At 49.7% G+C, this 26,256-nt stretch overlaps 2 protein-coding genes across 2 annotated transcripts; both read left to right on the plus strand.

The window, feature by feature from the left end:
* The first annotated feature begins 3,554 nt into the window (after positions 1 to 3,554).
* On the plus strand, positions 3,555 to 6,360 carry LOC121361399 (thymosin beta-12-like). Its single transcript, XM_041482059.1, has 3 exons — positions 3,555 to 3,591; positions 4,478 to 4,585; positions 6,019 to 6,360. The coding sequence occupies exons 2-3, from the start codon at positions 4,486 to 4,488 to the stop codon at positions 6,054 to 6,056; spliced, it is 138 nt and encodes a 45-aa protein (XP_041337993.1). The 5' UTR covers positions 3,555 to 3,591; positions 4,478 to 4,485; the 3' UTR covers positions 6,057 to 6,360.
* Positions 6,361 to 18,399: 12,039 nt separating this feature from the next.
* WNT8A (Wnt family member 8A) lies at positions 18,400 to 21,694 on the plus strand. The gene is made up of 6 exons (XM_041482090.1): positions 18,400 to 18,470; positions 18,558 to 18,591; positions 18,804 to 18,942; positions 19,829 to 19,954; positions 20,055 to 20,197; positions 21,127 to 21,694. Exons 1-6 carry the CDS (start codon positions 18,400 to 18,402, stop codon positions 21,685 to 21,687), a joined length of 1,074 nt encoding a protein of 357 aa, XP_041338024.1. The 3' UTR covers positions 21,688 to 21,694.
* Positions 21,695 to 26,256: the final 4,562 nt, after the last annotated feature.

A 26,256-nucleotide genomic window follows, 5' to 3' on the forward strand; every position in this document is an offset into this window, starting at 1 on the left:
TTACTGAGTGGCAGTGCAGCATTAGAGCAGAGAGCCTGCCAAAGAGGGATCAGTGCCTTCCTTACACCCCCAGGATTCATTGTCTCTTAGCCTGGGAACCTGTCTCCGTTCCCAAACAGGGATATTTTTTTTGGCAGCAAGACGGAACAAAAGGCACAAAGAGAACTAAGAAAACCCTTTCAGTGAAGCTGTAGTCTTTTTTTTTCCTGTTCCCCTGAGGACTGGAAACCTTCTAAGGACAGCTCATAATATACCCAATCCTGCTACCTGCCTGGAAGGTGCTCAGTGCTCACAGGGACCTGCAGGAATTAGGGTCTGTGCAGATTCCAGCCCAGCTTTCAGCCTTGACAAATTGATCCCCTACCTTTAGCACCAAAAATACCACAGCATTTTGAAAATGAAATCACTGTTATATTTGAGTGGGTGTGTTATTTCGAGACAGCACTAATGTGATTATAAAATCAGTTGTGTCAGCTTATTGGCTCAGCTACAGACACTGATCTGCTCGAGCGTCTGTTCCTCTACCCGGCTGCTCGCCTTAGGGTGCTTTGTCCCCCCTCAGCTCCCCGTGGAAATAGAGACCATTTGGTTCCCACTGCTGCACTGAAGAGAAAGAAACCCCTTCTTCTGGCAGTTGCCCACCTCGTCTCTATGAAACCTGGCATTTCCAGAGCACCTCTTGTGCCAAACATGAGCACAGCATCCCCCAGCCCACTAAAGGCTACAGCCCATATATGTATGTGTATCTATATATATATATATATTTATATATATGTATATGCATGGCACGCTGCTTCCAAGTGACAGCAGCCAAGGGAAAAGGTCAAGTGGCGGCAGGGTCCAAACCTCCCAGCTTCACTTTTCAGACTTTTCACTTGAGCTCCCTCTAAACGTTTCCTCTCACCTGTTATCGAATCCTGGGAGCAAGTGTTTGTTTTTCCTGCTGCTCTGTGGGTGTCTGACAGACTCGGTGCCTTGTGCTGCCAGGCATGGTTTAATGCTGTCAATGGCAGGTGACTCACTGGTATCAGAAGTGTCAGTCCTGGCAGGTTTGACTCAGCCCTTCATCTTTTGGCAACAAATTGAAATAAAATAGAGTTTCCATTGTATGAGGCAGCTTTTCAGGCACAGCCATACCAGTGTAGCTTTATATGCTTTATGTGTGGAGCATCTGGAAAGATTCTATAGTCTTCATGCTCCACTGGCTTCCTGGTTTTTCACATTTCTATACACTGGATCATTCTTCTGCCTCTGTGCAACATGAAGAAAGTTGAGGTTTTCATTGCAACCACATCTTCCCAAGGCCAGGTAAATGCCATGTTCCCCTTACTGTAGACAGTGACTCTGAAATCCTGCAATTAAAAACCTGACAAAGAGCAGCTTTGCTGCTGATACACCAAAAATATTTCCATTACTAGTGAAAGGAAAAGGCATCTGAGTATGATATTACCTACCCATCTTTACCTCAAAGTATGCAATGCCCTCAGGCCAAATTCCAAATTTTCCATATGTAAACTGTATCCAGCTGTGTGTGCTGCACTGAGTATATAAACATGATGTTTGAATCCCACACGAGCTGTGTTTGACCACAGCACTGAATTTACAAGCTACAGAAACTTGACAGGCTCTTTATGCAATGGTCAAGATGTTTGTTATGGAGATGAGTATCTCCTGATTTCAGCAGAGTGAGAACGTGTAAGTTCTCATCATTATGTTTTTTGGGTCAGCATTGTTGCACCTTCTTCACAAACCCAACTGAATATCAATTAAAAACTTGGTCATCTTTAGCCTAAAAACCCAAATAATATATCCCAAACTGTTTAAGTATTAGGTTGGACAATAAATTGGGCAATTAAAGTGGTAGTGGTGGTGAAAACAAGCATGCTTACCCTGTCTTAGCATGTTGAGAAGAGCCTGAGCTCTGCTGTGGATCCTGGGGGCAGAGTCTGTGACTGGACACAGAAAACCAAAAGTGAGATTCTTCTGCTTTTCTGTTCTGAACCCTTTGTTTGCTCTCTACAACTGAGAGAACTTGTACTACTCTTGAAGTTTAAGAATTTTTGTCCTTTTAGTCTCTGTTCATAATCAGAATTATAAATGTTATTTTTACAAATGGACAAATATTAAATATTAATTATAAACTGAAACTCATTAGCTGCCTGGATTCATGAATCACTCAGATTATGTTTTAAAGTCTTTTCTGATCTAAATCTTGTGTCCAGCCAAACAAGAGGTTAATGCTCTGTCTTTAAACAGACACAAAGACTCTTCAGTGCCAAACCTCAGCTACGGCTTACACCAAATATTCACCCAATGGCTGCCTTCCTGCTTTTTCCCTGGGGGTTTCAGTCAGGAACACAGCTTCCTATTTGTGACAACTAGTTGGATATGTGGGATGGAAGCAAAGGAACCGAGTCCTGACATTAAATGTGTGGAGCACACACACAGTGATTTGGTGTGGTCAGTGCAGATGCAGAGATAACCAAGCCAGCCTGCACAAATCCCTTAGGCTGGGAAAAACCTTTAAGATCAAGTCCAACCACAAACCTGTTCATTGTTTTAGTTTAAACAAACATTGTAAGAAGAGGTCCTTAAGACACATTTAAGCACATTAAAGCCATTTTCTCCATGCACACATATCAAATTCAAACCCACTCCACCTAAGCCTGTGGTGCCTACAGAAAGATCCACAGACCTTCCAGGGGCTCCCAGTCAGCTGAGACATCTCTGTCCTGCTGAGCTCACTGCTCAAGCTGCCTTGCAGTCAGTAGAGAAAGCCAGGTACTCCTAGGGCACAATCAATTTGATCCCAACTTCATTGCCTCCCTTGTGACTGTCATGGAGTCTAGACAGGAATTTCAGGTGGAGACACTGAAAGGTGCACAAGAGGAAACCCACACCAGTATCCAGGAGGATGCACACAGCCCTTCTCTCCCTGCTTCCAGAGCTGTGGGCTGAGGGAGGCACCAGCAAGTGAGTTAACAGCTACCAAAACAGGCACAAGCAGAAATTCACTGTACATCCCTTTAGGATGCATTCCTGGGTGTCAGTGTGGTGCCTGGGCTGTGCTAATCCCAGACTTGGCCCTTGGTCATGGCAATCACACCATGGCTGTGCTGAGAGCCCTCCAGAGCCCCAGGCTTGTGCTTCTGCCAGCCTGGGCATGATCCCCAGGGGTGTTGCTGAATGCACCTACAATTCCCCCCTTAAAAACCAATCTGGCAGCAGCAATCCCCAAACCTCAACCTTACTCCAAACCTCAGCACTGGGAAATGGTGGGAAGGGAAACTTCAATATGATTGCCATGGTAAATGAAGAGAACAGAAAAAAAGAAAAATCAAGATGTAATTTGGCAGATTTCCATGTCAGTTTTCCCATTTCCCTCCCTCATGCACTTTCTACAGGAGCAATCTGTCCTTTCCCTAAACGCTGAGCAATCCCAGCACTAAACTAATCAATATTAATAGTGATGGGTTCGGGAGGGGGGAGGAGGGGAGAGGAGAGGAGAGGAGAGGAGGGATTACCCTGACCTTTTTCAACTCACACTGCCTCAGACGGCCACCAAGCAGCTGAAGAGAGAGCAGCCAGACGGTAATGCCATGTGGTTTTAGTAGCTTTGCAATTTTTTAAATTTTTTTTTTCCTTGTGAATATTTACTCTGTTGTCTCAGTGCAGATAGCAATGAAATCTGATTTTCTGCAGGAAGGAAAAAATATAATTATATCAGCCATCTCCGGGCCAAGCCTTGCCTTGATGGGAAACTCCACTAAAATAAGGGGAATAATGCCCAGGCTGGATTTTAACTTGAATTTCTTAATAAAAAGAGGAATTGGATTAGGGAAGTTTTGACAGGTGAAATGCTGCTGTGCTTTGTGGAATTCTCTTTATTATAATAGAGTATAATCAAAGCCATTGAGCTGTGACTGGGATATGGAGCAAGAGCAAACAAAGGGCTGGGGGAACCAGTCCTCTATTGTTATGTTCAAGTGTCCACAGCAGCTCAGGGGATGATGTACTCAGTACAGGGGGCTCAGAATGAAAGACAAATCCTATTCATTAAAAGAAAATCATAATTGAAGCTCTTTGTTCCTGTTAAATTTGGGGTTTATTGTAGATTTTCTAGTTAGCAGCATTTCTTAAAATACAGGTTAATGTCAGGGGCACCGTGGATTACTGGCAATTAATCATTGTCTCTTTATTACATATTATTCTTGTTGCCATGTGCAAAATATGATTTTTAGAAATTGCATCTGAGAAATCCAGGGAAAATTCTATTTATGTGTTTCTTCTTTTGCTCTGAAAGAGCCAAGCCTCAGGGAAATGTCCCAGATTGAGTGTTAGGTTTGTGGAGGTTTTTGAATAAACATTTTTCTGGTATTTTAATATTTTTTCTCTTGAGGAAAAAATGCTTTGCAGATGGCTGGTATCACAGCACTAGCTAATGAAGCCATGGGTGTGTTTTCCCTTTCTTTGTCAGGACCCATCATGTCCGACAAACCAGATTTTGCAGAAATTGAAACATTTGACAAGACCAAGCTGAAGAAGACAGAAACCAGAGAGAAAAATCCACTGCCCACTAAAGAAAGTAAGTGCTTATGAGGCTATTTGAAGTACGAGTAGCAAGGACATAATCCATATTGCAGTTCATATGCAAAATGAATACTAATCACAGGATTACAGGCTCAAACTCATCCCTGACTTTAAGTGGGGATAATACTAAGACTCTATGCTGGGCTTCCAAGGATACCAGTAATTATAACCAGCGGTGCATTTTGTCTGAAAAACCCTTTCTGATGGGATTGCTCTTGCTTCTGCTAAAATCAAGAGCAGTGTTCCCACTGGGTGCTGGTAACAGGATCAGTCTGTTTGTAATTACCTTGTTACCAGCCCCCCTGGAGGCACAGGGGACCCTTAGCCCATCCCTGGCAGGCCGGGCAGCATCCCCAGAGGGTGCTGGGCTCTGGGTTTAATGTTAGCAGGCAGATGAGCTGCTGCCTCCCACTGGTACCTGCTGTCAGCCCTGGGCAGGAGACCTCCAGGCACCTTGTGTGGGAATAAGGCTGCAAGCAAACCCATCATCATCATCCTCATCATCATCATCCTCATCTAACAGGCAACCTCCCTCAGAAAAGCACCCCTAAGCTGTTCTCATGCAGGGTCTTCTCCCATACACACTGTGCACAGGCAGCCACATAAGGCTGGGATTCATGTTCAGCTTCAGATATGAAAAGAGCATTTGGAGCAGATTTTGTGAGCAGTTTCCTTCAGAAGAGTGTTGCTAATCACTGTGGATGTGTGTGCTGATAGCCATGCACATGCACAGTCTCAGCATTAGATACCTGATTTTTTCCCTGTTTTATTATCCTTGCCAATGCTGAAGCTGTAAATACAAGAGGAGCTTTGCACACCATGAGCTGCTCCCTTCTACCTATGTAGATGGGGAAAGGAGTTGTCATTTTCAGGGTGATCAAAACAACTGTTGTGGATTTAATTCTCTGGCTTTGAGTATGGCCATAGAAATCGGTATCATTCAGAACCATTATCATTGAATCACAGAATGGTTTGGGTTAAAAGGACTTTAAAGATCATCTTGTTTCAACCCCATACCATGGGCAAGGATAGCTCCCACTTGAAGAGGTTACTCCAAGCCCTCCAGCCTGGCCTAGGACACTTCCAGGGATGGGGCAGGCACAGCTTCTCTGGGAAACCTGTGCCAGGGCCTCACCACCCTCACAGGGAAGAATTTCTTTCTCACATCTAGTCTAACCCTGCCCTCTGTCAGTGTGAAGCCATTCCCTGCTTTTCTGTCACTCTAGGCCCATGTCCAAAGTCCCCCTCCAGGTCTTTTGTATCTCCTTTAAGTGCAAGAAGGGGTTCTAAAGTCTCCCCAGACCCTTCTTTTCTTCAGGCTGTACACCCCCAAAACTCCCTCAGTCTGTCTCTATAGGAAGGCAAAGTTTATTGTTCATAAACAGTAATGTTTACTGATGGTGTTTTTGTTTCCTGTTTTTCTGCCAGCTATCGAACAGGAAAAGCAAAGTGAAAGTACAGCCTGAGCATAAAACTGAAGATGTGACTGCTGCTTCTTCAGTGGGGTTTTGGCTTCTGAGTTGGATTGTTGTTTTATTTTGTCCTTCCCACCCCATACTTGTTGTCCATTTATTTTAAGAAACATTTGTTCATTTAATGTTCCCTGGAGAAGTTTGTTTTGTGTTTGTTGAAGAAGATACTATGTATTTGCATTCTTAAAATTATAATTCCAAGTTCTGTATCGACCCCATTATTTGGCAAAAAAAAAAAAAAAGGCAATTTGCATAGAAATTGTTTTCCTCAACCTCACAATAAACAGGTTTCTTCTGACCAACTGTCTTTGAGCCTTGCAGAAATCAAGTTTACACTGCAGCTCTTACTAACATCTTTCTTCCCCCTTTGCATTTCCACAGCAGCTCAGGGCTTTGGGCAGGCTGGGAAGGGTCACCCCAGGCACTCACAGGTCCCTTGGCTGGAACACAGCCCCTCTCCATCACCTGCATCCTGCAGAATCCCAGAGCCCCAGATGGCACCAATCCACAGGAACCCCCCTGACTGCCCTCACAGCAGCCTGGAGACTTCACCCCCATCCCTTGTGTCACTCCTGGTGTTTCGTGGGAACCCTGAGGGACAAACTGTGGGTGCCAGGAGATTTGAAACCCCCAGCCTGGCAGCAGGCATGGGTAAGAGGGGAAGCCACTGGCCTGCTTCAGTCTTGCCCAGCACTAAATTAGAGTTCCAGAGACAAGTAGCCACTTACAAATTCCATGCCAAATTGATGGTTGGGCTGAGGACATACTCAAATTAACACTACAGGTGAAAAAAAGGGCTGTAGCACCCTCTCTGTAGCTTTTTTATCTCTTTAACTTGCAAAGATCCAGTCAACCTTGTGATAACTGCAGCCTTTGGCCCATCACATACCAAGCAATACAAGAATGAGGGAAGATGGAAGGAAGAAAGAAAATTAAGTATTGCATTGATTTTAGGGGATGAGAGAAAGACCTTTAGCAGCACAGGGGTGTAAGACACAAACCTTCAAAGCAAGAAAGGACTCCCTACATCTTCATTACTGGAGGAGCAATAACATCCTCACAGGTCTGCAGAGGACTTGGCAAAAACAGACTCTGGTACCAGCTCAGGAGACTCTCAATTACATGGTATCACATTATCTCTGGAATTAATTTGCAATCATATTAGAAAAACTAGTGCTTACTCTGGGCAGATAAACTGCTGTCCCTGGAGCTTTGGTCCTACTTGTGCTGTGAAGTGAGAGTAGCTCTGTGTACTTCAGCAGGGTTAGTCTGGGCTTGTACCTGCATGAGGTGAGGCACAGCCTACAGGATTCAGGAAACAGAAGGGAATGGCTGGGGTGATGTCCAGAAAGCTTTTGTTTGCTTAAGGGCTGTTTGACACTTGACATTAAATGTGAACAGCCAGAACTGCAATTAAAAGTAGCAAGACTGTGATGTTTGGTGGCAACAAAAAGTAACCAGAGGTAATCAGGAGACCAAAGGAAAACACAGGGCAAGAGGAGCAATGATTTCTGTCAGAGATTTGTTAATGTGGTGGTGTCCAAAGGGATCAGACTGCTGTTTCAGTCCACATTCATCAGTTCAACACTGATGATGTCTTCTTTTCATTACCAAGGGTTTTTTTCCATTCTCATTTGAGTGCCCCTTGGCACCTGACTCAAAGGGGTAGTTATTTTCAGGTCAGCTGGATTTACTAAGACTGATTTTTATATAAAAGGTAAGGAATGCTAGAGGTTGAGCAACAAAGAAATCAGTGCTCTTTTCTTTGTGACTCATGGCCTCCCCTCACCCCTGCACACTTCGGGGTCAAGGACCCTCTGACATTATTTAAATATTTGCTTTGATGATAGGAGGAAGCATTTAGAGATAGCACTTAGAGCAACACCACCTATGGAAATCTGTAGAGTTCCTACTGTTCAACCAGATTTTATTCAACCTGTTCCTTTCCCCAGGATGGTTTTTAAGCTCTGTATTGCACTCAGCAGTAAAGCCACAGAGGAGACTTCCACCTTGGTTTTGTCCCATGTGATGATCTCCCTCCATCTCTGCCAGTTCAGAGCATCTGCCAACTCACTCAGCAAATACACTGTAAATCACCAAAAACTTCTTTGGCATCATTGAAACAGGGGCTGGTCTCTGTGCCCACAAGTTCACCCAAAAATCAAAGGCCTGGGCTGTGTCCTCAGCCTGCACTTCTTGGGCAGAAGGGAAGGGAGGTCTGGCCAAAGCAAGAAAACAACAGAGATATTCTGCTCTTGTGTTTGCAAGAGGCAAAGGATTGGCAGCACAGCTCAGGTTTGCCCTAGCACTTGGCTCGGGCTGCTCCTGGTGCTGCTGCAGGGCTCAGTCTCCCCCCATGAAGCCTGCTCCCAATTTAGCTGTTTGAATTTAAAGTTTGAAATGGTAAAATCAACATCTCAGTGCTTTTAACCACACATTCCACACCACTAAACAGGCTGAGAAGAACTTTAGTCACATTCCTGACCCCTTGATCTGGCTACAAAGGCTACAAACACCTGCTCACCTGGAAAAACTCCTCAAGGTTAAAGGCCAGATCTTCCCAGCTTTCCCCCAGCTGCCCCAGGTGGAACATGGCTTTGTGGCAGGGCTTGGGGAGTGCTTCTTTCACAATTAGCAGCTCAGACAGGCTCAAAGTTACAAACACATAGCTGCAGTACTCTGATTTGAGAAACATCCCTCTCTGCTGCTGGGGGAGACCATTTCAACCCAGGAACTGCATCAGGAGATTGAAGTTTGTCAAGAGCAGAGACAGGTTTGGCTCCCTGTTATCTTAAGAGCATTAAAGCCCTTATCTGTGGGGCAAACTGGGGACACCAACCAGGAAACCGCTCATTACTTCAGGCTGAGAGAGGGAATTTTCATCCTTCCAGGCATTACACAAGGAAATATTTGTTGCTGCCATTGAGGGAGCTACAAGCAGAGCCAAGCTAAGCTAAACCAAAGCAAACAGCTTACCCACACCTAGGAAACACCTTCTGGGTGTTAACCTGACCTTCACCCCCTGGAAGAGCATCTTCCAGCTCCAAGGCTCCCAGCAGCACCCACCCAGGAGCTGAGGCCCTTTCCCAGCCTCCATGGTGATGGGCAGCCAAGCTGGAGACAAGCTCATCAATAAACAGAGCCAGCTCCAGGTGGGAAACTTAAATATTTCTGCCAATTAGCAGCAGCCCCTTGCTGTTATGTAAAGGTGCATAAACAAGGTGTTACCTTGCAACTGCTCCAAAGGAAAAACACCTTCCATGCTAATGCAGTTATGGCAAAAAAAAAAAAAAAATCATTATATGCAGATAAACACCCACTTTCTTGGCATCACCATGAAGCCAGTTTTGCCCCCTGGATCCCAGGGATGGGGCCAGGCCTCTCAGGATCTTGGCCAAGTCCACCTGCCCCCGTGAGTCACCTCTAATTGCTGTGCACAGTTGCAGCAAGCCCTGGCTGGGCAGAGGAGATCTGCATTCCTGTTATCGTTATACCACAGTGAGTTGATTTAATAAATCTCATTAGGCAGGCATTTGATAGCAGTGAAAGCCAGGCAGAACAAGCCCTGAGCCTGGTTCTCCTAGGCAAAGGGTATTTGAGTGTTCCACCACAGCTGGAGCCTGGTGAAGGCCCTGGAGGTCCTGCCAGCCCCAGCTCGGATACCATGGCCAAACCTCAAAGCACATGTGGGTTTTTTTTCAAATATATTTGGGTGTTCTCTCTTAATTGGGGCATTAGCCCCGTGGCTGCTGCGACATGCCACAGCTCTACAGTGACAAATGCAGTGGGTTTAGGCCAGTGCTTGGCCACCACAATAAAAGCTGGAATACCTGTGCAAGGCCAAGGCTGGAGAAGTCTTTGGAAAACACCTTTGTGTGTTTGTTCTGCCCTGAGCACTGGTGCTGATGCAGCAGAGACCTCTCCTGCTGAGAGAGGATCAGGGAAGGAAACCAGGAGAGATGTGAGCAAAGGAAGATCTGCAAAAGCTCTGTGGGATCAGGAACCACACCACGTGGGAAGGAGGTCAGGGCTGGAGTGCAGCCAGGGAGGTGCCCATGGCAGCACAAACTCCAGGCAGAAGAAGCCAGGGTGGTTCTCATGCCCCTGCCTGGCTCACCCCTTGTTTTTCCAAAAACACAGGGTGAAAACAATAGTCTTTTGAAAAGCACGAACCTTCTGGTGCCAAGCTGGGGGAGCCTCCCACACTGTGCAGGGGCAAACAAAGGCTCTGTGTCCTCCTGGAGCCCTGGCATGTGCAGCCAGCCCTGGCCTGGCCACCTGTTCCCACCCAGAGCTCCAGCAGTCCCGGCCCATCCCGGGCACCGAGGTGTGTCCCGGCAGCACAGCCTGCTCGGGCTGGGGCGTGAGAGGCACGCTGGGGCTGAGCCAGGCTGGGTGGGAGAGGTGTGCTGGGGTGTTCCTCCAGCTCCAGCCCAACGCCGCTCCAACTGACAGCAGGGAAAGCTCTGCTTCCATCTCCCGTGCCCGGAGAGGCGGCTCCGTGTGCTCGCTGCCTTGTCAGGAGAGCTGGCTTGGGAAGGAACAGTTGCTGGGGATGGTTCTGCACATCTTGTAAGCTGTGCTGACAACAGCTCTTGACAACTCCTACCATCAACTGCAAATCTCCCAGTGCTTCGTGTTTGCTTCAAGGCTCGGGGCCAGAATTCGTTCAGTCCGTGGGGAACCGGGAGGGAAGGAAGAGGAGGAGGGAGCAAAAGGGGGGTTTGAGCTGCTCTGGTCAAAGGGACACTTGAAAATGTGGTCTCTTAAGGCTCCAGCAGTATGCACTGAACAAAAAGAATGAGAATTTTAAAAATTAAAAAAAAACAATTTCAGGAATTTTAAGCTGGTCTCACGAATTCAGAGGCCAGCTCAGTATCAAAATTTTTGATTTGGCGAAGTTGCAACAACAAGGGAGGAAAAAAATTGTGTGTGACTCCAAGTGGGTGTTTTCAAACAGCATCATGTTTGGGGAAAATAATCCTCCTTGGTCTGCTTTGTTTTCTCATGATGCTGGAAATAATTCTTCTCCTCAGAGAGAAGAATTGGGGTTTTATTTTTCTATCTAATCATGGGCGCTATCTCAGGTCACGCCTGACCACAGCTGGCCCCCCATCCTTGCTAGCACTGGGAGGAGTCACCACCACAAAGTGTTAAAGAAACACGTGTGCAGGTCCAAAATCACACATTTCATTTAGCAATGAAGAAATCAGGCATGAGGAGCCTTGGCTGAAGGCGTGTGCCTTTGGGGCTGAGCCCAAGGGCACTGATGGAGGCAGCAGGGATGCCCTGGGGCAGCAGCATCACTCCCACTGCCAGGACCCTTCTCTGCAGGGAGCAGGAGCAGCAATAGCTTATAGTATTGCAATAGCTCCATAATGGCTTTAGAATAGCTCCAGCCTGCTCACTGCTCCCCCAGATTCCCCGTTTAATTTCTGTCCTGTCCAGGCTGTTATTCCAGGGGATCTGGGTGACCCAAGCCCGCGGTGCTGCTCCTGGCCGTGTGCATGGACACAGCACGGGCAGCAAGGAGCCCGGGCCCCGGGAGGGAAGAGGTGTCACCCAGCCTGTGCCAGCTGCAGCCCCTCTCGCTGGCAGACACCCCCAGGAACGCTGATGGCTTTGGGGGCATCGCTCCAGAGCCAGACCGGGGCAGTGGCAGTGCCGTGACCCTGGGCAGGTGGGTGCCGCTGGAGGATTGCTCTTGCCCACGCAGCTCCATCACGGCCACATGAGCCGCACACCCACAGCTGAGGATTTTTTGGGTTTTTTTCCCCTCAACATGTCTTGAAAATCCCAAGGCTTGGCCAGGCAGCCCGGGCACGGGAAGCTCCGCAGGGCTGTTCGGGATTGCTGCACAGCCTGGGGGCTCGGCTGGGGACACTCTGCAGGCTGTGCCACCCCGTGTGCCCCCGGGCACTGCCAGCGGGCACGGCGGGTGCGGGACGGGCTGGGGACGGCTGTGCCGTGCGGGGATGTCCCACAGGGGGGAGCCTTGTCACCAGCCTGCGGGGACACTGCCGGGACACTGCCGGGGACACTGCCGGGACAGTGCGGGGACACTGTGGGGACACTGCGGGGACACTGACGGGACACTGTGGGGACACCCCCCCGCCCCCGCCAGGCCCCCTCCGCTGCCGGCGCTGTGCCCTGCGTTTGTTCCCGGCGCTTGGCTCCATTTCCACCCCTCAGATTTAACAAACGCGAAGCGAACCGCGTTCATCCTCACGGGGCAGGGCGGAGAGCCCTCCAGAACCACCGCGGCTCAGGTGTTCAGAGCTGGTCTGGGATTTACCAAGTGAATATGATCAAGGAAATCTTTTTCTAAAGAGTGTCACTGGGAAAATTCACCCCGTGGAGTGTCCTAGCAGTTCTCTGTGCCTGGAGGATGCTGATGGGCTGAAGCCCTGAACCATCCCCACCTTACACATTCCCATTGGATCAACTTTAAACTGAATAGCAAAGGCCTAAAACTGGTTTAGTAAAACCAGAGACCTTGCAAAGAGCTGTCATCCCACTCTGACCTCAGGTAACGCTGGAGCTGTCTCCTCCTGCCTCAGAGATGGAGAAATGCACGGCGCTAGCAGACTGATGGAAGTGATGATGAACACAGCATCAGTGCCCCGTGCACTGAGAAATGGAAATACAGAGCTCAACCCAGCTCAGCCCAGCTCTGTATTTCCGAGACAGGCAAAGCAAGAGGGGTTTCCTTAGGGGGAACCACAGCAAAGTGCCAGAGCCCAGGTGGGCACCACGGGGGGAACAAACCCTGCAGCAGCTCAGGCTCCTCACTGCCTTCATGGGCAAAGCTGGTGCCAGAAGCAACTTTTATCCTCACTTTGTTTTTCCCAGAAAAACTCAAAGAATTTTTTAAGTTGTTCTAAGCCCAGATTCCTCCAGAGGAAGCCACAGCTTTCTGCACTTGGAATCACCTCTGTCCAAAGAAACAAAGACAAGTTTAAAGAAAATATTCGTGGCTCAATTCACCATTTTCTTCTGTGAGTTTCAAAACCTCTCACACTGAGTGTGCCAGACAGAGCCAGCAGCAACAGCCATATCATCCAACTCAGAATTTAAGATCTTTGGGCTTGATCTGTGACATGAAATGGATGGGAGACAGGAGAGATGACAGAGCCTCAGCCACAAAGGGGTAATACAAGGACCCATGCTGGGAAAGGATGGGGAGCTCCACATGAGCCAGGTTGTAATCAGTTAATTTAACTTGAGTATGGCTAGGAATAATTAAGAAGGATGTGATAATTTTCCTCTGTATCAGTGCCCAATCTCTTCCTGGACAGGCTTTCACCTGGGAGGTGACACCTTGCCAGGACAGAGATCTGGTCCCTGCATGCATGCCCAGGCAGTAACCTATCAGCTGCACTGATTCTGTTTGCATGACACTTCCTTTAAAGAGGGAGAGAAAAACAAAACACTTGTCCCTACTTTATAAGGCTGCTGTGTAAACAGCCCTGTAGGTTTTGGGGGACACACCTAAAGGAGGCAGGTGAGGTGAGGCTGATGAGGTCACGGGGCACCAAGTGCTCTCTAGAGCTTTCCCCAGAGAGATGGGCACTGCTGCTGGCAGGGGGAAATCCCCTCCAGCCACTGTCCCCAATCCATTGGGCTGGAGGGGTCCTGACCCATCTCCCAGCCCATCCTCCCCACTGCAGTGGGGCCATACTCATCCACCTCCTTCCTGACACATGGTGAGCCCACAGCAAGTTAAATCTGCATCTTGAGCCCCTTGCTCTGCCTCCTGTTGATGGAATAAAAGTTTTCCCACCCCTATTTTCTCTATTTTCTCATTTCTAGCCTAAACACATCATCCTGTGCTCACAGATCCAAGAGTTCTGCAATGCTCTGAGGCCTTTTCTACAACCCCAATCAGGACATTCCCAAATCACCTTGACAGCCCTTGCTGGGAAGGATTTATGTCCCTGGCCAGCTTGTGTCTAGAAAGATTAGAATTTGGTTCCAAATCTCAATTTTTTTTCCTTCCTGGAACCAAAAGGTACAACCTGGAGCTTCCTGTGGTGCTGCTGGCTTCCATCCCAGGATGTTTCCTTCAGTAGCAGAGGCTCTCACCTTGGACTTGATGAAGTTCACTGCTCACCCCATCATGCTGCAGGAGGCTGTGCTGGGAATCAGGGTCAAAATTAAGACAGAAAAACTGAGTGCATTGGTACAGCTGAGGGCACAAAGTGCTGCTGAGAGACAGGAACCCCTTGGGATAATTTTTTTCACTGGGAAAGCACACCCTAAGCCAGCTCTGTTGGGTGGTTTAATCTTGTTTTCAGTAAATATTGGGCTGCTTCTGTGTGCCAAAACAGGCATGAAGAGGACCAAGCCTGTGGGATAGGTGTGGCACAATACCTGATTCCAGTTAGATCTCCATCCCCAATTACTATTCATTAATCAAAACATATTCATTATACAGGCAAAACTCCCCCCAGCATTGCCAGGTCCAGGGCTTTGGCCCTGCCTCTGTTTGCTCCTGCTGGGAACTGCAACAGCCCACAGGGACTGTGCAGCAGGCAGAACAATGGAGACATATTTTCCCCAATACAAGAAAGCTGAGAAGACTAAAAATAAAAATTCCTAGAGGAGCTGGGTGTGCAGGAGGGTTGCCCCACAGCTGCAGCGCTCTGGGGTGGAGCATTGAGCAGCACAGGGACACATCCCCTTTGCTGTGTACAGACCAAGGGGCTTGGGGGCTTCCTGGGGAGAGCACCATAAACCATCCTCCACCTCACCAGCGAGGGGGTGGCTTCCTAATTACCCAGGTGGGTTTCTATTGTAGGGAGGGCAGCAATGCAGGATTTGACGCCAGGGCTCTGAATGTGTCACCTGCCAAGGGCAATTTAGCAAGTGGCCTGTGCTTTATTTTCCTGTTGTCCACAGCCACGGGGCAGCACAAGCCGAGACCCCACCCCTGTGGGACCTGCCATCCTGATAAACTGATTTACATCATGTCTGCCTTCCCTGAAAACCCACATTGTGTGTGAAAAGGGTTTTGTGGGTGCGTGGGGCTGTATATACTCTTGTTGTCTCTTTAATTCAAGCAGATACCAAAATGCTTTAGGATTTTGACCGTCCCATGAAAAGCACTGCCTGTTTGGTTACATAAATGAGAAAAAAAGCACCAACATTTTGTCAGTTAAGTCGAGGGGGTCCAGCTGACACTCAGGACACTGCTTTGCAAGCAGCCTGTCCCTCAGCATCCCTCAGTGCAGGCTCTGGTGCTGGTCCGTGCTGGGCAGCTGATGGCTCAGGAGGCCCAGGCTGCCCAGAACCCCTGACAGCACACATTCTTCAGGACCAGGTAAAATCAACAGAATTTGTCTTCCAGACTTTTTTCTCCATCCAGAACCAAACCAAAAGCAGGTCTCCAGGCAGTGAGAAAATCAAAGGGAAAGCACCTTCAGCATAATTTCTCAGATGACCCACAGGGGGTGGGTCACCATGGGGTGACCAGTGGGCTGTTCCCATGGGTGATGGGGGAGCACCCAGCCCTGCAGCCTCCAGAGCCCAGCTGGTCTTGGCCCACGTGTGCCCAGTGACTTACAGAGCAAAGCACCAAAATCAGCTTCTAAACAGCTCTGCCCAGTTCAGCTGTGCCCTTGATCCACCCCGAGATCTCCAGACCACCTGTTTCTGTGCCTCAGTTTACCCAGCTGCAAACAGAAATGCGTACATTTAATCTCTTCTACTGCAAGGACATTGCACGAAGTGGTCTATAAGTGCAAATTTATTAACACAGCAAGACCCAAATCTGCTTTTGCCTAAGGTGGAAAAGTCAAGCAGAAATACAGTTGGGATCAGAGCACTCATTGCTGGGTACCCTGCAGAAGTGCTGGCTCCTGCCTGCCAGGCCTGAGCAGTTAATGTGGAAAAAACCTGCAGCAGTGTGGGGAGGCTTGTCCCAGCACGCTGCTTTGTTTGCTGACAACTAGTGCAAGTGACAACGTTATGAGTGACTTTTAAGATGGCTGTGACTTTAATTAGAAAGGACATTTTTAATAGCCTGGGCAAAGAGCTGTGTGGTCCTGCCAGCGGCTGCTCGCGGCACAGCTCACGCCCAGGGACGCTGTTATTCCTCTGGCATGTGATAGCAATATCATGTGTGAACTGACAGAACAGACATGCCAACATTTTTTTAGCTGCACAAGCTGTCTCAGACCAGGAAAAAACCCATCTAAATGGCCTCAGGGGCAGCCAGACACAACCCCCCAAAATTACCTGTGTGCTCACAGCAAATGCACGCAGATTTCCAAGCCATATGTATGGGCTTTAATCAATGAGCTCCCCTGATACATGGGAAACACTTCATTCCCAGTAATTGTCCTTTGACAGCTCTAACAAGTAGGATCTGTTTGGGATGGTAATGATTAAAATGCTGACTCACAGAGGGTTTTCCATGCTGGTGGGACTGCACCAGCTTTGTGCTCACTTGGAAGGTATTTTGCATCCCTGCTTTTTAACCAATCTGCAATTTTAATCCTCTGGTTACAAACGGGTTGTTTGTGGCTTTGCCCAGCTGACTCCAGGTTTTCCTTGTGCAGAGTCTGGAGGGAGAGGGCTCTCTCCCCACTTGCTGAGGGGCAGCAGGACAGGGAGAATCCCTGTGCTTGCTGCAGCCAGGGGCAGAGAGGAGCTGGTCTGTCTCCAGGACAGAGAGAGAGGAGTGACAGGTCTCCAGCAGCGGGAGCTGAGCCCACAGACCTGCACTTCAGACACCAGCTGTGAGGTGTCAAACCCCAGGGCAGGCTGCTGGCTCTGCAGTGCTCTTGAGCATTTCATGGCAGGACAGAAAACTACTTCTCAAAGATATTGAGGTGCATGCCCCTGCCTGGCCATTGTGCTGCTGGCTGTGGCCACTTGCCTGTGTGTAAAGATGGGGTTTGTCCCTGTGTGTCCCCTTCTGCTTGAGGGACAGCTCCCCAGGTGCCATGTCCAGTCCAGGCCCGTTCCCTTGAACCTCACTTTGCAAACCTCACTTTGATCAGTGCCCTTGCAGCAGCAGTGGTTAACTCAGGGAGGTGGGTGTAGCCCAGGGTCAGTCAGGGAGCTGAGAGGAGCAGGGAAAAGGCAGCACCTCTGCCTGCCATGGGGCCAAAGAACCATCGCAGGCAGATGCTGTGCCTGTGTGCCATGGGACAGTGACAGGCAGAGCCAGGGGCTGTTTGTCACTGCTGGCACAGCACAGCACTGCTTTGAGGCCAAGTACCCCACTGCCCCATGGAGCAGCCAGGATCCCTGCCCAGGGTGAGCCAGCCCCCAGTGGGACCATTCACCCACAGGAAAACAGACCAAGTTTCCATAAACACCATCTCCTCATTTCTCCATCACAGCTCCTCACAACCTTTAATGACACTAGCTGTAACTACCAAAAGGCTTTTTGGCTTTCCTCTGATAAGGATTTTCCTTTCCCAAGCCCAGATGATGGCTCAGTGCAGCAGAGGCCCCTCATTCCACCCAGGCTATGGGCAGCTCCTGCCTGGAGCAGCTGTGCCTGTGCTGCTGCAGCCTTCAGCAAAAGGAAATTGCCAGCCCCAGAAAACTGCTCCCCTAATTACAGCGTTGGATCATGGAGAAAACCACATAAATGATTCACACAGTGTTCCCAAGCTGCAGCCGCGTAAATGAGAGAGACTTCCAAATGCTACCAAGCCACGCTCACTGGTATCAGGATGGAAATGCAGAAACTTTCATCATAAAGAGGAGAGAAGGAAAATTCCTGCCGTTAAACGCTTCTCTGCAAACCAAGGAGACCTGGGAGGTCTATCCCCTATAGATCTTTACAGAAGGGTTGTTAAAACTCCTCGGGGAATTCTCATAGGAGGGAGCAGGCAGATAGCAGGGGAACTATAGAAATGCATCTGCTTGTTATTTCAGAGCTATGGGGATGGAGCCTCTGCTGGCAAGCAGAGGATGAAAAGGAGAAGGCAAGAGGACTTGGGGCCAGCAGAAAGGGATGGCTCGTGGCGGGGAAGAGAGTTAAAAGTGTCCCATTGTTAGGGAAGTTTGCTCTCCTTCAGACCATCCCGCTCCCAGGGACACCCGCCGCCTTTTGAAGTGCAACCTTAGGCGGTTCCTTGTCACCCATTGGAGCGGGAGCTTTTTTATCACATTAAGTCATTGGGTAGCAAATGAATGGGGGGTTTTGACTATTCACAACTTCACCTTATAAATATCAGGGTTGGAGGTTCCTGCAGCTCCGTCCCCATAGCTCACCTTGGGAAGGAGTGGAGGGAGGTGGCCCTGCTTGTGCAGAGACCTGCGCTGTGGAGAGCTACGGAGCAGCCAAAGGGATCCAACCCCACTCCTTGTGACAGCCATGAAGAGAAGCACCCTCCTCATCCTCTCCATCACAGGGGTCTACAGTGCCATTCTCCACACAGCAGCATGGTAGGGTCCAACTCGGTGGAAAGGGCATTTTTTAGGGATGCTCTTCAGCCTGTGGTAAGGTAATTTATTTTATTTTCTCTGTTTCAGGTCTGTGAATAACTTTCTGATGACAGGACCTAAGGTAATTAACATACAGACTGTCAGGAATTTAAATGGAGCGATTTTGTATTGCAAATGGGAGATAGTGCTTTCCGAGGAACCAGACTTCCCAGAGCATATTGGCTCCAAGTCCTGCCAAATACAGAAGGAAAGGACTCACAACCTGCTTATGCCTGTTTTCACTGAGAAACGCTAAAACAGGGTGGATTTTAATCCCGCTGTTTCCCGTGCCAGGCTTACCTGACGTTCTCCAGCAGCGTGGCGGCCGGGGCGCACAGCGGGATGGAGGAGTGCAAGTTCCAGTTCGGCTGGGAGCGCTGGAACTGCCCCGAGAGCGCGCTGCAGCTCTCCACGCACAACCGGCTCCGCAGCGGTGAGTGCGCCGCACCTGCGGCCCCGCTCCCTGCCCGGGATGCGCTCTGCACAGAGCTGGTGCTGCCGGTTAACTGATGGAAAAGGACCTTCCTGTCCCAAAAATCACAGCTGTTTTTCCTTTATCTGTACTAACTGGTGTCATAAATAGCACTAACATTTTCCTAGGGATCCCAGGCTCAGTGTTTCCTGCGGGTCTGCTCCTACCCCTTTGTGTGCAGCATCCCCGGGAGTAAAGTGCCAGAGTCACCCGAGCTTCCAGTGGGGAGAAGGGCAGGAGAGGCAAAGGGAGAAACCAGAGATATGCACTAAGAAACTGCCTTCATAAGAAAGCTGTGGATATATTTCAGTATTATCTATTTCAATGGGCAGAAGTCTCCTTTCACCCAGAGCAGCATCTCTATTTAATGTCTTCAGAAAGCCAAAAAGGACTTCACTAGGAGTGTGAGTGCAGACAGCTGTTAGCACAGGTTCAAAGGATCAATGACCATTTTCTCTAGCAGGCAAGATCAAAGCACAACATACCCCCAGGCAGGGAAGGACAGAGATGAACGGAGTGCCAGGTGAAAGGAGAAATAACTCACCTTGGCCAGAGCATGGCCAGAGCAGGGCCATGGCATTTCCTTAAAATCCTACCCCTGGCAAGAAGTTCCATCCCTTGTATGGACACCTGCATAATATGATAGCAAATTGCTGTAGCCTGGAAAGATCCTGTCATGAGCATTTCATTTCTGTAGCACCTTACCTTTTGCACAGAGCGTGTGGGTATTTTCTCCTTGCACCTTCACAGCACGGGAGATCTTCATTCCTGATAATCCGGGATTGATGTCTATATTTGCATGTGACAGCTTTTGCATGTGACAGATTTTTTCCCTCCTCTCCCCCAGCTACCCGGGAAACCTCCTTTGTGCACGCCATCAGCTCTGCCGGGGTCATGTACACCCTCACCAGGAACTGCAGCCTGGGAGACTTCGACAACTGCGGCTGCGACGACTCCAGGAACGGCCGCGTCGGTGAGTGACCCTCCCGGGACAGACTGACCTGTCCCTCTGTCCCACACAGCCCCACAGACTTCAGGGCAGGTCGGTGCCTAAGGCTGTGTCTGTCCTGCAGGTGGCCGAGGCTGGGTCTGGGGAGGATGCAGTGACAACGTGGAGTTTGGGGAGAAGGTTTCCAAGCTCTTTGTGGATGCCTTGGAAACAGGACACGATACCCGCGCGCTGATTAACCTGCACAACAATGAAGTCGGGAGACTTGTAAGTAATAATAATAATGTCTATATTGAAAACAAGATCTAGGCTGTTCAGGTGCCCATTTTCAGGCCCCTGTGAAAATCCACCCCCGTAGTGGTTGCATGGGGGAAAAAACACAGCCAGACTCTGGCCTTGAACCTCAACACAGGGAACCACAGTAAGAGTTGTTCCTATTTCCAGCTTCTGCAGCTGTGTAATGCAGTTAACTGCTGGCACACACCACTTATTCAGAAATGCATGGGATTTGTACTCACCTCTAGGCTTGTCTGGTCTGTAAAACAAAGCCAGAACTACCTTCCTTACTTTCTTGCAATATGCATTTCCAAGCTCTTTGGCCGGGAAGCCAGGTGTGAGCTGGCACTGGCCCTGCTCACAAGCCAGCCAGACTCGCCCCCACTCCTGCCTGGGCCATGGAAGCTCTCAGCATCTTGCCAAACCTCCTTGTCTGTAAAAACAAGGATGACAACACTTAACATACCTAGCTCATAGGGTGTGTCAAGGCTTAATCTCACATAGATACCAGCGATTGGGACCTTATAAATACCAGAGGGAGATAGGCAGATAATATCTGTGAAGTGCTTGGCCTGGAGGAGATGCAGAGAGATTGGGTATGATTATTCCAAAGCAGTTTCACACATTTTGAATGAAACCTCTGAAAGGGACATGGGTTGATGCTGGTGAGTGGTGTGAGAAGGACATGACCTGACAAAGGCATTTTTTTCCTGGCCTGGATCTCCTGGAAGGGCTGGGGACAGTAGTTTGTGCCCACTTAGCTCTGGGACAGATGTTTTCCTGGAACTGAGAGCATCAGCTCTTGGAAGGGCCTGAATTCATGCCAAGCACGAGCCACTTTAGATGCAGTGTCCCCAGATTACAAGCGCCGTAGAGCCTGATCTTGAGATTTCCTAATTTCTCCACCTCATCCCACCAAGGCGGTGAAAGACACAATGAAGAGAGCCTGCAAGTGCCACGGGGTGTCGGGCAGCTGCAGCGTCCAGACCTGCTGGCTGCAGCTCGCCGAGTTCCGCGAGGTCGGCAACTACCTGAAGCTCAAATACGACCAAGCGCACAAGCTGGAGATGGACAAGAGGCGCGCGAGGGCCGGCAACAGCGCCGACAGCCGCGGGGCCACGGCACACACCTTCCACCACATCCACGCCACGGAGCTCGTCTTCCTGGAGGACTCCCCTGACTACTGCACGAGGAACGCCAGCCTGGGCCACCACGGCACCGAGGGCCGCGAGTGCCTGCAGACCGGCAAGAACCTCTCGCAGTGGGAGAAGAGGAGCTGCCGGCGGCTCTGCACCGAGTGCGGGCTGCGCGTGGAGGAGCGCAGGACCGAGGTGGTGGCCAGCTGCAACTGCAGGTTCCAGTGGTGCTGCACGGTGCACTGCGAGCAGTGCCGGACGCTGGTGGCCAAGCACTTCTGCACCCGCCGCGACTCCGCCGCCGCCAACCACATCAGGCAGAGGAGCAGGGGCCACAGGAGATAGGGACGCTCTGGTGTCCTCACGCTGGGGAAGGAGCGTGCCGAGGTCCGGAGGGTTGAGTGTGCACCGTGTGAGGTGCTGGGGTCTCCTGTGGATGGATGCGGTGGGATTAGGAAGCACAAGGCGCGGGCGCTGAGGGACCACGGCCCATCTTGCTTCTGTTTCTTCCTCAACATTTACCAGTAGCTTCTTTCTTCTCGGGAGTCACTTTATCTGTGTGCTGGACAGAGGGAGGAATTTCATGGTTTATGTGGGCTCAGCCCCTTGTGCCCTTGCCCATGGGTCTGCCAGTGCCAGCAGCGGGGATCCAGCCCCCAGCCAGAGAGGTGGGAACAGTTGCTGTGGCCAAAAGTGGGTCCAGCCAGGTGATCCCATCCCTGCAGCCTCTGGTCCAGGCCGTTGGTGCACAGCAGCTGCTTGGCAGCATCTCTGGAGGAAAACTTATGCACTTTGTGATGTGAGAGGAGGTTTGGCAGTGTCGTGGTGTGTATTACCACAGCTGCAGCCTTCTGAGGGCTTTGAAAAGTTTACAGCCAGTGTTTACATATTTCCCTCCCCATCTTTTTTTTCTCCTCCTTTTTGAATTTTGTATTTTGGCACAAGAAGCCTTGCCCCAAATAGACGATAGCTTCATGTATTTGTACTGGATAAAATTAAGCAGTTTACTGTTCCTATACTTTTTTTGTTTGTTTTAAATTAGCAGATAAGAATTCAGAATTCTTTATGCCTAATGTTGTTTATTAATAAATTGTATTATTGCTTAGCACAATCTGTTTTCACTATATATTTTGAAGGTATCCTTTAAGAGTTAGATTTTGGACTGTATTTTGCAATAAACCACAATGAAAATAATTGGCCTTTTCCTTTCTGGCTTCCTAGCAGTATGATTTTAGGTGCAAAATTATCCCTTTCTGTGTAAAACCCAACACTTCCACGAATTTCCTCATCATTAATCCAAAAGCCACCGAGGGCAATGAGTTCAGTAACTGGATCCCAGTAAATTGGCTCCAGCCTCCAGCCCCCGGAGGGCTGGCTTTAGTACCTATCGCCCTAATCTCGCCCTTTCCAAGTGCTGAGTATGCAGACACAGCCTGGCTAAAGCCGATTCTGAAGCTCCCAAAATCTCTTTAATTCGCCTCCACCCGACATCTCCCAGACAATGCGAGGCTGCCCCGCTTTGATGTGGAAAGCGTCACCACCGGCACTCGCTGCAAATTTCTTGGAGGCACGAGAGGAGCCCTTTGAACTGGAGCAGGGGAGAAAACTTGGGGACAGTTGTGAATGTGTCTGCTGGTTCCCTGCTGCTCCGGGTGCCAGCAGCCCGGGCCAGGTCGGGGAGGGCAGGAGGGGACAGCGCTGCTGCTGCTGGCCCAGGGCAGCTCCTGCTCCTCGAGTCAGAGCTGCTCCGGAGGGAGCCAGGGCTGTGCCATCACCCCCCACTCAGGGCAAGGATGCTCGACCAAGTTTGCTCTCCAGCCAGGGCTCTGCCATCACCCCCCACTCAGGGCAAGGATGCTCGACCAAGTTTGCTCTCCAGCCAGGGGAGGAGGAGGAGAGACAAGTGTAAAAATCACCCTGCCAGCACGTTGCACCCACGCTGCAAATGCTTCAGTGCTATTTTATCCAGGTCTCCCTATGGCTCCCTGTGTAAACACAGCCTCGGCACACACGAGAGCCAGATCAGGGAGCTCAGCTTGCAAAACACACATTTGGGAAGCACAGCTGACTTCCATGCAGTTATTTTATAAAAAGTGGTTTTTATTAAAGCTGGAAGGGTGACACCATCAGTTAGGGGGGCTACACTGCCTTCAGGGTAGCTATTTCTAGTAACTCACACTACCAAATCAAAATACCCCAAGATTTTTGCAGTGTTGCCACAACAGCAGTTGCAACCCCCCAAAATTTAGGCTGAACTGAGAGTGATAAAAACAGTCAAGCAAAGCTGCTTTCCTGCATCTCAAGCACTGGTTGACTTGTCTGCACAAATATTACTCCCAGGCTCTCTTTTTGTTTTGGTTTGGACTGTGCTCCAGAGTCCAGCAACTGCAGGCACAGGGTACCACCAAAATCCCACAAAATGAGGTTAAACAGAGCACAGGACAGTCCCTGTTGATGTGCTGTCAGAGGAGGGAAACTATTTCACCAGGATAACTCCCAAGCACACATAAAAACATTCCTGACTCCTGCTGCATAACACACACAGGTAAATCCTGGGAGATGAGGGCTCCCAGTGAGCAGGAATGGGCAGGACATGCTGTGTGTCATCTTACCCATTTCTCTGCAGCAATTTTTCAAACTAACATTAACACAGAAAATAAGAAGCAACAGGTTTGTAGGTGGCAACAGCACCAGACCAGACCTCTGTCCCACAAAAGCTCCATCCCAGGGAAATGGGGCTGCAGAGGGAAGTAGAGAAACCACTGCTGAGACCAGTCCTTTTCTCACTGAGCCCTCCCATTCCCATCAATTCAGCATTCATATCCACCCCACTGTTTTTAAATGCTGGAGATGAACTGTCCTTCCTCAAATTTGTCATCAAAGCCGTTTACATTTCTGCTTCCCGGGCTCTCTAAGACAACGAGCAAATCACACCCAAAAGCCAAAGACCAAATGCAAACTGAAGCAAACTCAAGAGAATGTTACACACCATGCCATGGCACAGATTTCCTTTCTCTTTTTGTACCTTGCAGAGACAATACCAAGACTGAACAAATACAAAAACCAACTCTATGGCTTAGAGTGGCACCTTGCCAGAGATATTACAGTCCTGGAGAAGCTGAAGCTTCCTCATCCTCCCCCTTGTTGCTTGGATACACCAGTCATCAATTCTCACTACATTCACTACAAAACAATAGAAATTCAGGATCATCTTAATCCATCACAGCACTGTCAGGGAGCTCTGACACCCCTGCCTGCTGCTGTGGTCTCTGTAATAACCCTCACAAATGCCATGGGGCACAGGGTAACAAACTCTGAGGATGCCACAGGACTGAGCTCATAATTTCAGCTGTGATTTTACCTGGGCAGATTTTTTGCCCCTGCACAGCAGCTTTCAGAGTAAACACGAGAACACACAGCAGAGCACAGTCCTGCCACTACTGCTCTGCAAAGGCTCCTTCTTCCACCAGAGCCAAAGAGCTTTTGCAGGGACTGGTGATGCCTTCAAACCTGGAGGAAGGGATGGGCTGGCTCTCTAAAACCTTGAGGAGGAAGCTGACACTGTTCCACAGTAATAGTATTGTAATTGTGTTGATCCTATTACAATGAAAAGCCAAAAGTCTTAATCTGGGCCAGGTGCTGCATGAACTCAAAGCAAAATCTTGCTGCCTGTCCCTCAAGAGCTGTCAGTACTGCTTTTCCCCTGGAGCAGGGGCACTTTAGACAGGGTTGTGGAGCCACTTAGTTCTGGAGCAGCATCTTCATGTTTGACCAGCCACTGACGTGGATAGAGCATCCTCTGTGATAAGAAATCTGTGGAGCAGCTGTGGAATGAGCTCAGAATCACCACTGCCTTTGTGGAGGTTTAACACCAGTGTCCCCCCAGTGTATTTGTGTCTTTTTTGTGGGAGAGGGATGGTTTACAATCCATTTCTAGTGAGAAAGGGAAACATACTCCAAAAGATGAAATCATATATTCCAGCTATAGCATTACCAGAGACCAGGGCAGGTTTATGTCAGAGGTGCCTGCTCAACTAACACAGGGTCAGAAGGTCAGTGTTGGGGAGCTCATACCATGATAACAGCCCAGGCTAAGCCCACAAGCTTTCCCAGCCCTTCCCATCTATCCCAGGACTATCCCTGTCCCTGTTTCACCAGCTGCCTCTTGGCCATGCTCTGCTGCTGTCCAGGTGTCCATCCCAGCACCCTCATCAGGGACAGCAACCCCCAGTTTTTCTGATTTCTCCTTCCCAGCAGGTGGGAATACCTGCACAGCCTCATCCCCTTCAGGCAGGAGCATGGGCACGACTCAGGTGGCCTTGGCTGGGGTTACCTCCACCAGTGCATGCAGGAAGGTGAAGTTTGGGGTGCAGGTGCCAGCCTGCACCAATGGAGACAGCCAGCACATCCCAGAGCTGCCCAGCACTCAGAGCCACTGGGGCTGTGGGGGCTGAGGATGTCACCTGGCACAGGAGCTGGATCTGTGCTGTTTGCTCCCTCTCACAGAAGAGAGTGCAGGGATGGCTCTGGCAGGGAATTCACACCAGGGAATTCACCCCTGTGTGCCCCCACAGCCCCTCCCAGCAGGCTGCCAGGGACACTTCTGCTCAGAGATTGAGGCACCTGCCCCAGGCTCTCCTCAACAGGACACACTGCTGCACAGTGACCATCAGCAAGCAGAGAATCAGATTTATTAATGCACAAAGTGCAGGTTCTGCAGATGATTTTGCCAAGCAGTCTGGAGGTGGAGGGATTTTGGCCTGGCACTGCTCCCTCCTGCCCTGGTCCCCCCCCAGCTGGGGGCTCTTCCCTCCCCCGAAGCCCCACCACAGCCCCCCCTGCATCCCACCAGCATCCCTCATTCCCCCAGCCTGCTTCCTTCAGCTGTTAAACTCCTTGCCTGCTGGATTACCT

This window comes from Pyrgilauda ruficollis, unplaced genomic scaffold, assembly GCF_017590135.1.
Source record: "Pyrgilauda ruficollis isolate IOZ18807 unplaced genomic scaffold, ASM1759013v1 scaffold57, whole genome shotgun sequence".
In the NCBI taxonomy this organism is placed as follows: domain Eukaryota; kingdom Metazoa; phylum Chordata; class Aves; order Passeriformes; family Passeridae; genus Pyrgilauda; species Pyrgilauda ruficollis.

Bases quoted from the DNA above. Each gene is read 5' to 3' on its own strand.
- LOC121361399 (XM_041482059.1), top strand. From the start codon at position 4,486: ATGTCCGACAAACCAGATTTTGCAGAAATTGAAACATTTGACAAGACC. The intron at 4,586-6,018 runs GTAAGTGCTTAT...TTTTTCTGCCAG, and splicing joins TCCACTGCCCACTAAAGAAA to CTATCGAACAGGAAAAGCAA.
- WNT8A (XM_041482090.1), top strand. From the start codon at position 18,400: ATGAAGAGAAGCACCCTCCTCATCCTCTCCATCACAGGGGTCTACAGT. The intron at 18,471-18,557 runs GTAGGGTCCAAC...TCTCTGTTTCAG, and splicing joins ATTCTCCACACAGCAGCATG to GTCTGTGAATAACTTTCTGA. The intron at 20,198-21,126 runs GTAAGTAATAAT...CATCCCACCAAG, and splicing joins ACAATGAAGTCGGGAGACTT to GCGGTGAAAGACACAATGAA.